This window comes from Anopheles darlingi, chromosome 2 (assembly GCF_943734745.1).
Source record: "Anopheles darlingi chromosome 2, idAnoDarlMG_H_01, whole genome shotgun sequence".
Classification (NCBI taxonomy): Eukaryota; Metazoa; Arthropoda; class Insecta; order Diptera; family Culicidae; genus Anopheles; species Anopheles darlingi.
Window position 1 is genome coordinate 4,514,911 of NC_064874.1, and position 12,590 is coordinate 4,527,500.

General features: G+C 50.9%; 1 protein-coding gene across 1 annotated transcript; it reads left to right on the forward strand.

The window, feature by feature from the left end:
• The first annotated feature begins 661 nt into the window (after positions 1–661).
• Positions 662–7,266, forward strand: LOC125959960 (putative odorant-binding protein A10). The gene is made up of 3 exons (XM_049693010.1): positions 662–1,309; positions 1,928–2,189; positions 7,040–7,266. Exons 1-3 carry the CDS (start codon positions 1,286–1,288, stop codon positions 7,177–7,179), a joined length of 426 nt encoding a protein of 141 aa, XP_049548967.1. The 5' UTR covers positions 662–1,285; the 3' UTR covers positions 7,180–7,266.
• The last annotated feature ends 5,324 nt before the right edge of the window (positions 7,267–12,590 follow it).

Here is a 12,590-nt window from a genome sequence, read left to right on the forward strand (position 1 = left end):
ATTGCATCGCGGAAAGTTCAATTGAGTGCCACACGGCGAAAGCATGGGGGAAAACCCCCGGCAGCAGTGTGGAAATGTACAACGCCTACAACCTCCTTTCTCTTTTAACCACTCGCTACACTCTCACTCTCTCGCTGATCTTTCGATCCTCATCATCATCAGCAGCAGCAGCAGCAGCAGATGACGAAGGCGTTGCGCACCTTTATGCTGCCGGCTGCTTATTATCCAGCTTCTCCATTTCCCACTCGTTCTGCCCAACGATCGTAACTGAGCCCCCGGACCGACTCGCTGCTCGGGAGTCTATTAGTTGCGGTTAGTGTGATCGACCGACGCGCGGGCTAGACGCGGGCGTTGCTGACGCCATCATCATTGGCATCATCGGCAGCCGAGACGAGGCAGGGTGACGGGGTAGACACTTCTCACCATTTCTCGGCGGCGGCGGCGCCGGCAGCGAAGGTAGTCAATCTCCCTTCCACCGGTTGATGTTTCTCTCTCTCTTTCGTCTGTCTCTACCCCTTCCTTTTGCCCGTCCACTGCCGTCGTTGTCTTTATGCACGGGCACGACCCACCCCCACCCCACTCCCGGTTGTGGTTTTGCGGCTCGATCTCATACCTTGCCCGGGCTACGGCATCGACCAGCGTCGTCATTCGATGCTTTTGATCGCTCGACAGCGTACGTAGTCCATCGTCCTTGGTGCAAACTGCTACTAGAAGTGCTGCTCTGTGTGGTCCATCTGTCGTCGAGCAGTGTTACAATAGAGCCACGGAACCACGGAATCTTTTTCTTGGAACAAACGTGGCGGGAAAACGAGAGTGTACCAGAGTGTTTGCATTTCCGGAACCGGGAGCAGTAGTCTCTCTGCTCGTACGGCATAACTGCATTAGCTGTTGCATTCTGCGGCGTTGTTCAGTGAGTTCGTGTTGCTACAAAGAAAGAAAAAAGTGGTGTGTGGCAAAAGGAAGCGACTACGTTGTGCTACAAGTGCTTCGATCGTGAGGAATTTGGAGCTCCAGATTGTTGGGAAAGTTGTCAGTAGCCGAGATTCAATTTAATCGTAGCGTAAGGAGCAGTGGAAGCACAGTGACAAAGAATTAGCTAGTTACACAATAGAAGCCTTGCCACCATCTTTAGTATTAGCAGGCCTTGCAACAAACCTAGTAAATACCGAGCACAGTCGGCGGTGACATACCATTCCTCGCGTACTCGATCGCAATCACAGCAGCAGCAGCAGCAGCAACAGCTCGTCGTTGTCGTCGCCAGTGGTTGTCTCGACGTCACCATACAATGTCCAAGATGTCGACAGCGCAGGTAAGCGCCTTGTTACTTCATCGACCGGCGTGTAAATTACATAATGAAATCATATGAGCATGAGCGTAGCGCGTGCGAAATGATTCACAGGGACAGGCCAGCGACAGGGAGGGAAAAAATCCAGATCCAGCATAACCTATAAAAGCCCCACGCTCTCGCACACATAAGCTGACGCGGACGCGACGTGACTGCTGGAGACACGGGAGAGCATAAAGCATAATTACGGTGTGTATGTGCCGGTGTTTGCCGGTGGTGCCGGTGGTGCCGGTGGTGCGAATGATTAACACTCCACCGAACCGCACCGCACCGCACCGCACCTTGTACCGCACCTCACACCTCGCTCGATGATGGTTTGTTTTAAAAAAAATACTTTTACTTTTGTCTGCATCGCTCGGCTATGCTCTCCCGCGGCTACATAACAGCAACCTGTCTCCACCTACCGCCAGTCACCCGTATTAATGCCTTTCTTGTGTCTCCCCCCCACCAATCTCTCGCCACGTTTTGTTGACTCTCTTCTCCGTTTTGTTTGTTTGTTTCGTTTTTTCTCCTTCTCATCTGCTGCTGCGGTGCGATGCGACGATTGTCAACGCGCTCAACGTTCGCGAACGCGAAAAGCAGGTCAGTAGCAGTCGCTGCAGCACCTCTTCGTCGTGGATCGTCACCATTGGATTGCTTTGCGCGATCGCGATGCTGGCACAGCTGACCACGGTGGTCAGTGGAGCGGCGGATGCAGCGGCCACCATCGCCAGCACCACGACCAAATCACAGGTTTCGGACGAAGCACTCGAGAAAGCGCTCAGCGACAAACGGTATCTGATGCGGCAGCTCAAGTGTGCCCTCGGTGAGGTACCGTGCGATCCGGTTGGCAAGCGGCTGAAGAGTAAGTAAACATGCCGGCGCAGGGGAAACTCCCCGTGACCCCTTTGACTTGACATGAGCCCTCCGCGTGTGCGAATGCGAATGAAATTAGGTCATCTTTAGGTCGTCGTCGTCAGCGTCAACGCGAAATTGCGGTCATTGCATTGGCTTTTATTTGGTAAAACTTGGCCCACCAAGGCATGATGATTGCAGAGATGACCATGAAAAGCACTTAAGCAGTTGGTTTTTCGTCCGTCGTTATGAGGTGCACTTTTCCACAACAACCCGGGGTTGCTTCCCGGCCGATGTGGCATCCATTTGATGATTGGCATCGTTGCGAATTGTTTGAAGTTGTTCTTGCAATGGTAATTATGTTCGCGAAACGACGCTTCGCTAGAGCTGCGCAGTAAAATCCGATACACGAGTGACTTCCAAATCAGATTCAGACTCAACAAAGGGAAGTTTCGCAGATTAAGTTTTGTTCTTGGTCATTATTCGCTTTTTTTCGTGTCTCTGCTATCTTTCACCCCGAATGGAAGACAATGAGTTTGTCTTAATTAAAATTAAAAATCATAATTACGTTGATCCTTGAGGAATACAGCCGCAGGAGCTGAAATGAAACCGAACTCAACCGTAATTCGCATCTCAAGAGTCTATTATTGTGTTGTACAGCAACTCATACTCTGGTTAAAGTTCCTCTTCTTCTTTTTTAGACTCCTACAGTTGCGTTCCCTCTCTCCCTACACACACGAAGCCTTAACCGAGAGAACAAATTGGTTTAGAGTCGGTTTCGGTGTCGGTAGTTCTTCCCTGCATCAATTTCTCTGACCTCTGACCGAGAGCTAGACGGTTAGGGGGGAGTTATGTTTCTTCCATCTCGCACACATCTCCACAACACAACACGATACTTTGTCGATTTATGAGTACTTCCTGTTTTTGCTGTTGTTGTTGTGGCAAACGCTTTCTGTTTGAGGATCCTCCGAGAAGCGGCACCGGAGATGCGCTTCTTGACTCGCACCAGTGGTCAGTGCAGCAAGTGTCCGAGGTTGGTGTGTTTGGTAGAGGTTTAGAAGATTCAACAACCGACAACCGACTGTGGTTGTGGCCGGAGTGGTTGAGCTAGAGACTATTCTCGCCAGAGCGCTTCTCTGACACACTAATCGACCCCGGATTCGAACCAGAGCCAACCCAGAGGCGACTTCTAATGATTTTATAGCCTTCCTCTACAAATCTTATCCTCCAACCACAACGCACTGGAGAAGTTGAAGTTATAGGGAGTGGAATTTATAGAAATACAACATAAAAGTTTATGGTACGCACCCAGTCCACGAGCCTCCCTCCTCTGGGAGTGCTGTAAAGCTAAATCATTAGCTTGTTTTGCATCAACTTCTCGGCAAATCTATCTCGGTTCTCGAGGTTGTGCGGGCCCATGTTTCCGGGGCATTGTTCTACGAGCGCGCTGTTGTACGAGCGCGAACGCGAGCGAGTTCTGTTAAACATTTTATGGGTCGTAATTTTCGTCGAAACAGTTAAACCGTTTAACACCAGGCGTCAGTCGGGTGAGGTGAGGGTCACAGCCGGGTGACGACAGCGGGCAGCGGGCAATAAAATGCGATTTATCTCACGAAACGATGATGTTGCCGAGCATGGAACGGGGAAGTGTAAAAAATGGAAGGATATTGTCGCCGCATCTTCACCATTTACCAAGCGAATTAACCACATAAACACACGCACACACACACATACATAAGTGCCCGCGCATACTCTCGTTTACTGTATTTTGCGTTGCTTTTCCCGATTTTTAAATAATAAATTGAAATTCTAATTGCGGCTTTGCTGTCGAGGGCCAATAGGCAGGCGAGCGATTGATTTAATTCGATTGTGGCAATTGCGCTCGATGGATATTGGATCGAACAGAGGATTAAACGTCAGTCACCGGCGCACACACACACATGCACACTGGGGAATGGGCATGATGTGAGATCATCCAGGGGAGGCGAAGCCGTTGCCGTGGCAATCCATCCATACATCCATCCATCGTATCCGTTCCATTCCCTGCCAGTGCCAGGCGATATTAATTATCAGATAATTTAAAATAATCACCGACAAGGCCAAGGGGTGGGAGGCCGCGATGACCTCGTAGTCACCCCATCATCCCCGTGATGCACACACGCACACACACGCGCGTACATCACATCGACCGACACATCCTCCTTATCTCTCGCCTCCCGGGAGGGACCCACGAATTACAATGCTTAATTTAATGGCGCTTTAACGGATTAATAATCCACGTTCGGGGGGAAGCCACCACCTGTCTGTCCACCTTCGCGACCTCATCACGTCTCACCACCGTACAGCGGTGAGATAATGAAATGCAAAAATGTATTAATTCTATTTCACAAAGTTCGCACGATGATTTATCGCACCTGATGCAGCAGCAGGAGGAGGAGGGGGACGACGACGACACGCGTGCTGCAGTCCTTTCACGTGGTACGCGGGGAGGCTTTGGCGTCAAATTTATGGAATATTTGTTTGTCACCTTCGTCGGTGGGACGGGGTACTACGTGCCTATGCTAGTGCATTTTCGGGCCGGGGCGTTCAAACACGTCTCTCTTTTAACACTTAATTAAATCGCTTGTGATGACATTGGACGCGTCGAGGCGCACGCGAGACACACGTCTGGCTTACACACACTCTGGGCTCCCTCTCTTTATCTCTCTCTCTCATCATTGACATCTGGAACCTCGCTTGATGTGGCCTGCCAGGATGGTCAGGTCAGGACTTCTATTCTGCGCTATTCTTCCGCCTGGACGTCCTTCAATTCCACTGCTCAGTACATCATCGCAGTATGCGAGTATTAGTAGCGCGGTGCGTCGCGCGGAATGGCGTTGACTTTTGTGTGAAGCAACGGAACCGGAAGTCCGGAAGTCCGGAAGCACCGCTCGACCGCACTTCCCGGGCACTCCCGTGAGGAGTCCCGTGAGTAGTATATGTTGCGTTATTAGCGGGCACATGGCAAACCATTTTAGAGCACACGCGAGGCCACCGTCGTGGCCAATGTGTCGCAAACGCCCGGGGTGATGGCCAGAGTGGTCAGATCGTGGTTATGGATCGCGGTGCACGGTGGCCGACCACTGGGCCTTTGTCCCGGTGTCTGTCAGGGTCATACGTGCGTGCGTGCGTGCGTGCGTGCGCGTGGCTTGGTGCGTGATTGCGTTTCCCTCGCGCCAAGCAGGGGGGTTGTGAATCCGGCCGACGAGTGCAGAATAAATATTTTCATCCCCTCACCCACCCTCACCCACCATCAACCCCTTGTGCCAACGGGTCATACATAATTCATCGCTGTTTGGTGCGTTTTTGGGGTCGGGGTTGGTGTTTTGTCGGCGAATCCGTCGAGACGAGGCGAGGACGAGGCGTGTGTGTGTGCACCGGCCAGGATGCCCGGCCAGGCCGGTCTGTTGTATGAGTGCCCTCGGTGGTAATTTAGGACCGCATACACATACACACACACACACACACACATAGACGTCAATAAATTGTTGCAATTCTGAGTACCACTGCCCAGAGAGTGACAGCACGCAACGGGGATGCGGGGTTTGCGGGATGCCAGCTCATGGCGTGCTGCGGTGTTAATGCTGTTGTTGTTAATTAAATTGTTCGCATTAGACCGCGGCGTCGGCGGTGGTTGGTGGTCGGCGCGACGAAAACCGTAATTTATGGTTTTGATGGATCACTTTCAAGCTCCCTCCTTCTTGGTGGGCCAGAGTACAGAAGGCGTGTGTGTGTGTGTGGGTGTGGGTGAGTGAGTCTCCCTTTTTTTCATCACCAAACCAAACTCGTGGCTGTGGAACAGTAAAGTAATCACTAAGCTTTTGCATAAGTATAATTAAGAAATTGTCTCTGGATGGCATTTGAAGCATGATGCGGGATGGTGGGGGGCAAAACTCTCCACAAGTTCTTCGAATCCATTGCGTACCCAAAGCAGCAAAAGCTTAACTCGTTTGATGCCCTTGAATTACATTAATTAATTGAAAAAGCGATGCGATGAGAGGCTAATGAATGCAAAGAATAAATAGATTTCAGATGATGGAATTCAGGAGAAATGCCATTACGACCTCGGGAGGGAGGGGGGCACATTCAATGTTTGTCAGTTTGATTCGAAAAGTTCCAATTCCCGGAGCACCGATCGATGGTCCCCGACCTGCTAGGATGCTGTTGCTAGGAGAAGCGCGTTAGAATGTTTACTACGATTGCAACGCTCTGCTGCTCAATGCATCGACACTGGGCATTACGGGGACTCTGCAGAAGTGGCATCTGTTGTCTAACCCCCTTATCCGACGTTTCCTCGCGTCTCTCGCCGTTAGTTTGTTATCGTCAGCACCAAAGCCCCAGTTTAAGTCCATTGTGTAATCCTTGGACGAACAGAAAGAGAGAGAGAGAGAGAGAGCGCGAGAGAACGGGGACGGAATACCAGCACATACCAAGAGCATGCAGCAGGCAGCTGTCGGCGATGTCAGCGGTGTCTGTGGGATTTGATTTTTCGCTCCGCTCCCATTAATGTGCAATTAAATCTTCAATTAAAATCTAATTGATTCCAGCCAGATTCCAGCGGCCGCTTGGAGCATAAACACAGACACTGTGACGCACACAGAAAACCAACGTCAGGCGTGTCGAAAGCATACGAACCATCATTTGTACAATACAAACAATCGACAGGACAGGGCATTCGGGGGCTTTTTTTCATGAAAAGTTAATAGATTTACTGATCCTTCCCCGTGGCCTGATAGTCTTGTGCAGTGCGCAATGAATTTTGTACCACCATCAGTTATCATTAAACGCTTTTTACTTTCTCTCTCCTTTATTTTGTCTTAGGTTTGGCACCGTTTGTCCTGCGTGGAGCCTGTCCCCAGTGTACGCCGGCCGAGATGACGCAGATCAAAAAAACGCTGGCCCATCTGCAGCGCAACTTCCCGGCGGAATGGAACAAGCTGGTGCAGACGTACGCCGGTTGAGATCTGACGCGAGGAACCACGAGCGCACCCAGCGAGGGAACGGTTTTTGGTTGGCGCAATCTATACCGTGGGGGGGGGGGGGGGAGGGAACGGGGCTACGACGACAAGGGGGACAAGGAGAGCAATGTTAGAATATACCACCTAGTACATGTGTAAGGATGGCGAGTCTCGAGCGCTCGCACGCTGGCACCGACAAACCTGACTGACAGCCATACAGCGGTGTTGCGGCAACAAATCATCCACCAAATCCACCACCACCACCACCACTACCACCACCAGCACCATCAGCGTGTCACGAGCTTTTTTGGGGTTTGGTTTAAGATGATGAAGGGGAAAGGGAGGGGGGGGGATTCGAGAAACACAAGAGTGAAAGCGCGCTCTTGATATGTTTTTGTCAAAAACACACAACCACCCCCCGCACCAACCCCCCCAGGCAGCAAACAAATCAATAAAAGTGGCAAAAATAAGGTAAAGACGAGAGAGCAAGAGCGCGAGCTGAGTCATTTCGTTCTTCGTCCTTCATTTCTGGTCGTCATTGGTCTAAATACGAATCTGTTTGTATGTGGCTGGTGAGGAGAGAGGGTAAAGGTGTCACCGTCGACAGCAAAACGGCATTATTTGCCAACCACGGCACCAGCTCCAGCCAGCGTTCCGTACGCGTATGTTACCTTTTTCTTGGGCGCATCTCCGTGGCGTCCTTACGCACAGATCTGCGGGAGCAGAAGGGAGTACCAGACCTCGTCCTCGACCTCGTGGAGCTGCTGTTGCTGTTTGTTGTTTGATACTTTTCTCCCCTTTTTGAAGCCCTGCATTGGCGAGGATTGAAGTACACGATTCTACGATGTTTTAAGTAACGTAAGAAAAGTGTCCCAAAAAGGAGGCGGAAGCATCTTGCTTGTGAGCAAAAGTTTCGATCCGTTACACGCACGTTACATGCGGCGCACGATGACGGGTTGTTTTGTTGAGGCCGGCCTGAAGCAGCACACAACGTATCGTTTTAAACCGCCTTCCCGGGAGATGATTCCTTCGGGGCAACACATTTTCACGTTTTGCAACTTTTGTTCGAATTGAAAATGCTTAAATCGTCTCTCTCGGTCTCGGCGTACTCCGGGGGGATGCACATCCCAAAAAGGCGATCCGATGTAATCGTGGTCCATGAGCCAATCCCAAAATCGCAAGCGTTGTGTGTCCGTTTGTTGTTTAAAATTCGCACAGAAAGCAAAAAAACTGTCGTTCGGTCGGTTCCTAAATCGCCTTGTACGTGTTAGTGTTGTTGGCTTTACTCTTCGTTTCTTCGCTTCTTCTTTTCTGCACCATATGGGCCACAATACCGATGGTTTGGATGGTTGCTTTTCCATCGTGGCGTATCGTAACTGCTGCTAACTAGCGTGACGTTCACACGCGTATCACACTAACGGAGCTTCGCTGGCGCACAAAATGCCAACCGACAATAGTCATTCGGTTTCTGGTGCAGCCGGAGAACGGCAGCAGCATCCCCCTGGAATCCCGTTTACTTGACAAAGTTAAATTATTCTTTCGTAAAGAAGCAACGTCACAGCCAACGCGATAGTCGCTCGATGAAAGATGGCGAACGAACGGCACATCGCCCAATGGGTGACGATGATGACGATGCTGACGATGGGCGTGTGATGATGGGTGTCAGAAAAGGATTAGTTTTCCGTTGCTGCAGCCCCCCCCCCCTTCCCTTCGCGCCCCGGACAACAATGGTCCGTGAGTGCTTGGGATTCCGGTTTTCGAGTGCTAGGAAAATATTTTCCTTGTTCGGGAACAATTATGCTCGTGTTCGGCATCCTCGACATCGCCTCTCTTTTCGCTTCCTCTGCTTCCTGCTCTTTCCGCCAAGGCTAATAAATTACTTCACTAGCGCAAAAAACGAGGTGCTGCGGAAGAGATTCTCGAGGAAAATCTTTCTCTGCGCTATGACGACGACGACGACGCGATCTCTCCTCAAGCGGTCGTCCAATTTAGTAGAACAATTTCCTTCAACAACAAAAGGGCTCCTTGCCGGGACTCACTCCCGGGGGGGAAGATTGAGCTGCAAAGCTGGGTTGGCTGCCGGTGCAACGATGAAGATGCATCCAGGTCCTCCTCATCCTCCTCCTCCTTCTCGTCCTCCTCCTGGGATGGTTGATTGTTATCGTTTAATGAAATATTCCTCATCGTTTCGTTCTGCCTGTTGCGATTCTGAAAAATGGTTGCCCCTTTATGGGCATAAATACACTTTTGTTCTCTCTCTCTCTCGCCCTCAGGGGGGGTGGACCATTTATGAGTCTTCATAAATTGTGTGTCCCATCGCTTGGACACCTTATGAAAAAAAAACAAAAAGAAAAAAAGAAACAAATGCAAGCACCTCCCGGGGAATACACTCCCGTACGTACGTGTCGATGAAGTGCCAGCAGACGAAACTGGACGAGAACGAACTCCAAAGCACCTGGCAGGGCGCATTACCCCGTGGCGTTACAAATCAAACCAAGAAACATCGGCATCGTCATGGAGCGAGAAGGTACATGCGACAGAAACAAATGCAGACAACAACAGTGGAGTCTCGTGTTCCTGAAGAGAATTGTCCCGAAGGCGCGCGCGCTCGCCCGCCAGTGAAGTCGAGGTGCAAAGTATTGTTGCTGAATTATTAATCCTTTTTTCTTTTTTTCCCCTTTTTCTCAGAGGCAAAGTCGGAGTGTCGCGTGAGCAAACAGAAACCAGCGACCAACGACCGACCAATCGACCAACCAACCGACCGACGAAATACCGACTATTGTTGATATTGCGCTTATTTATATGAGCTCTTGCCAAAGGTGGTGTGGGTTCTGTGGTGCCACGGTCATTGCCTAGGTTGCATTAGAAACGGAATGAAATCATGGACCGGGTCGAAACCAGTGAGCGCAACATGGCGACAATCAAGTTCCAATGGAACCCGGGATTTCCAAGACGAAGTCCAAGCAGCAGTAGCAGCAGCAGCAGCAGCACCCGGACCGACCCGAACGAACGTCGGATGTGTCGCCAATTTATGCTCCTCGCTATATAAGTGGCTGTATGCGATGGCCAAGTAGGGGACTCCGGGTTCTGTTCTGTGTTCTGGTGTGCTTTTGGACCAGACGACGACGACGACCACCGACCACGACTTGCAGCTCCCGTAGTGCTTTGATCGCTCGAACGCTCAGTTATTTCGTTTCTATTGTTTCTTGCACCGATGCAATTGTAAAATAGATTCTCTTGCCATTCCTTTTGAAAGCAGTTTCTTTTTTTGTTGTTGTGTGTGTGTACGTCGCGACGACACATACGTGCGCGAGCACGACAGATACTCTCCGGTCGCCCGGGGCTGTAGCCATTGCTCTGGTTCTGCTTCGCAATTTATTAACAATTTATGAGATTACAATTTGCGTCTGCAGGCGGGCAGCGTTCGAGGTCCGTCTCGAGTAGAGTGGTACCTCGCCTCAGGAAACCCAGGTGGCACCCATTTTGCCCATTGGCTGCCGCCGTAGTGTGGAGTGTGCAATCGGGCGAGTGTATAGATCACCGCCATGGTACCACCATCCATCGCTCGTAAGTACTGGCCTTGTTGCTGCTGTCACGAACCGATTTGGTGGAAGCCGGGAGCGATGGATGGTGCTGGGAAGGGGGGGGGGGGCAAGCTGCCCGAGGGAAGGAGCGAGGCCCTCAGAAGTTTATTTAGATTTACGAGCACGGATAGCGCGCCCTGCGTGGATGTGGCAATTTGCTGGAAACATTAAGTAAAAGCTAAGAAGCTTTGCTAATCATCGCTGACAAGCGCCACGAGCGGCAATAAAACAAACAGGATACGGGACACCGGATGGACAGCATTCAAAATGGCTGACGCATTTGACAGGCTGTGGGTAGATCACTATCAATCCAAGTAGCTTAGTTTGTAATGTCAAACTAGATCCTTGAGTAGTGAAGTGGTACTAAAACGTTGTACAAAATGTTGTGAAAATGGAAGCAACAAATAATGCGATAATTCCAAAGAAAATGTATCAATAGTCCGTCCTCTGGCCTCTTCATTAAACCAATGCCAGGGAATCAAAGTAACGAGACGTCTCTTCCACTAAGCTGTGATTTGCGAGATAGTTCTTGCTAATTTGCTCTTTAAGATACGCAAAAAAAACGGAAAAGAGTATCGAAACATCGCCAACAGTAGCAGCATCAGTAGCAGCAGCATGGTGCTTCAGGGCCCTTTTTTGTTTGGCCCGGAACATTATCTGGCCTCCAAAAAACACAACAGGCGCGCTCGCGAGGGCACCATAGGAACTAATGGAGCCAATTTCGTTGCTAAGCGCCCGTCCTCTTCTACTTCCGCTTCTACCGTTCCGTTTTTTGCTTCCATTTATGACGCTTATCAAGGCAGACGACGGCCACCGTGAGCCGCTGCTGATGCTGCTGCTGCTTCTGTGTTGGTTGGTATTTGGGTGCCTAGCGAGAGTGAACGGCTTACTTAGGTTTTCGTCTTACTTAGTGCGAGGTCCGGTCAGCTCCAATCCTCCATTGGAACCACGGAGCGCTATACTCGAACTCGACAAACAGCGGCGATGGCGGCTGCGGCTGTGGCTGCGGTGGAAAAAGGCGGCGAAAAACTGAGCGCCAACGCCAAAAACGTAGACAAACACCAAACTGCGAAATAAACACTCGAACAAATAAGATAAAGTAATTATTTGTAACTAATTGCATTGGAGGGTTTTATGTGCTCGTTAGAGATGCCGCCCTCCCCCCCACCGGCACAGAATGCAGCACGCCGGTCAGCTCTTCGGTCACAAAGGAAGGCAGAGGATGCAAGAAAAAGGCAAGAGGCCGACGGGCCCACGGCAGGACGCCTCCATGCTCTTACTTAATTATTTTCCATTTACGACCCCGTGGCCGCGTTTGCAAAAATTGGGGATCGAGCCTTCTTCGAGCCCTTCCAGCTCGAGGTCCAGGGACAGCTGTATTCTCCCATGTCTAGTGGTGGTTATGAAGGGATGGTAGAGAGAGAGAGAGAGGCCTATGGCTTCTGGGTGCGTATTTTCCAAAACGCGCGGTTGCGGTTACGTCCGGTTCCTATAGATACAGGCAGCGCGATACGACGACGACGGAATGTGCCAGAACCGATGTTCACGCGTGTAATCATCCGGTCCCTGTCGTCGTCTGCTGGATGCTGGACCCGTGTTCCGCCATCAACTCGGTCGCTTATCTGTTTCCCCCTTTCCCCCCCCTGCGCTCTTCCCCGGAGACCGTATTTTGCGTCGTTTTTGTCGTCATTTTACCGGCGTTGACGGCGAGTGTCCTCCGACCGGGGGAATGGATTCGGGGGAGATACACTTCCGAGACGTGTGCCTAAAGCGCCTTGCAAAAGCGGTTCGGTCCGTGTCGCCCTGTCTGGCCAAACGAGTCGTGTTGTA

What these genes read in the sequence shown, in the direction of transcription:
- LOC125959960 (XM_049693010.1), top strand. Translation starts at nt 1,286, where the DNA reads ATGTCCAAGATGTCGACAGCGCAG. An exon ending in CCAAGATGTCGACAGCGCAG is followed by an intron (nt 1,310 to 1,927) that starts GTAAGCGCCTTG and finishes CGCGAAAAGCAG; the next exon opens with GTCAGTAGCAGTCGCTGCAG. An exon ending in GGTTGGCAAGCGGCTGAAGA is followed by an intron (nt 2,190 to 7,039) that starts GTAAGTAAACAT and finishes ATTTTGTCTTAG; the next exon opens with GTTTGGCACCGTTTGTCCTG.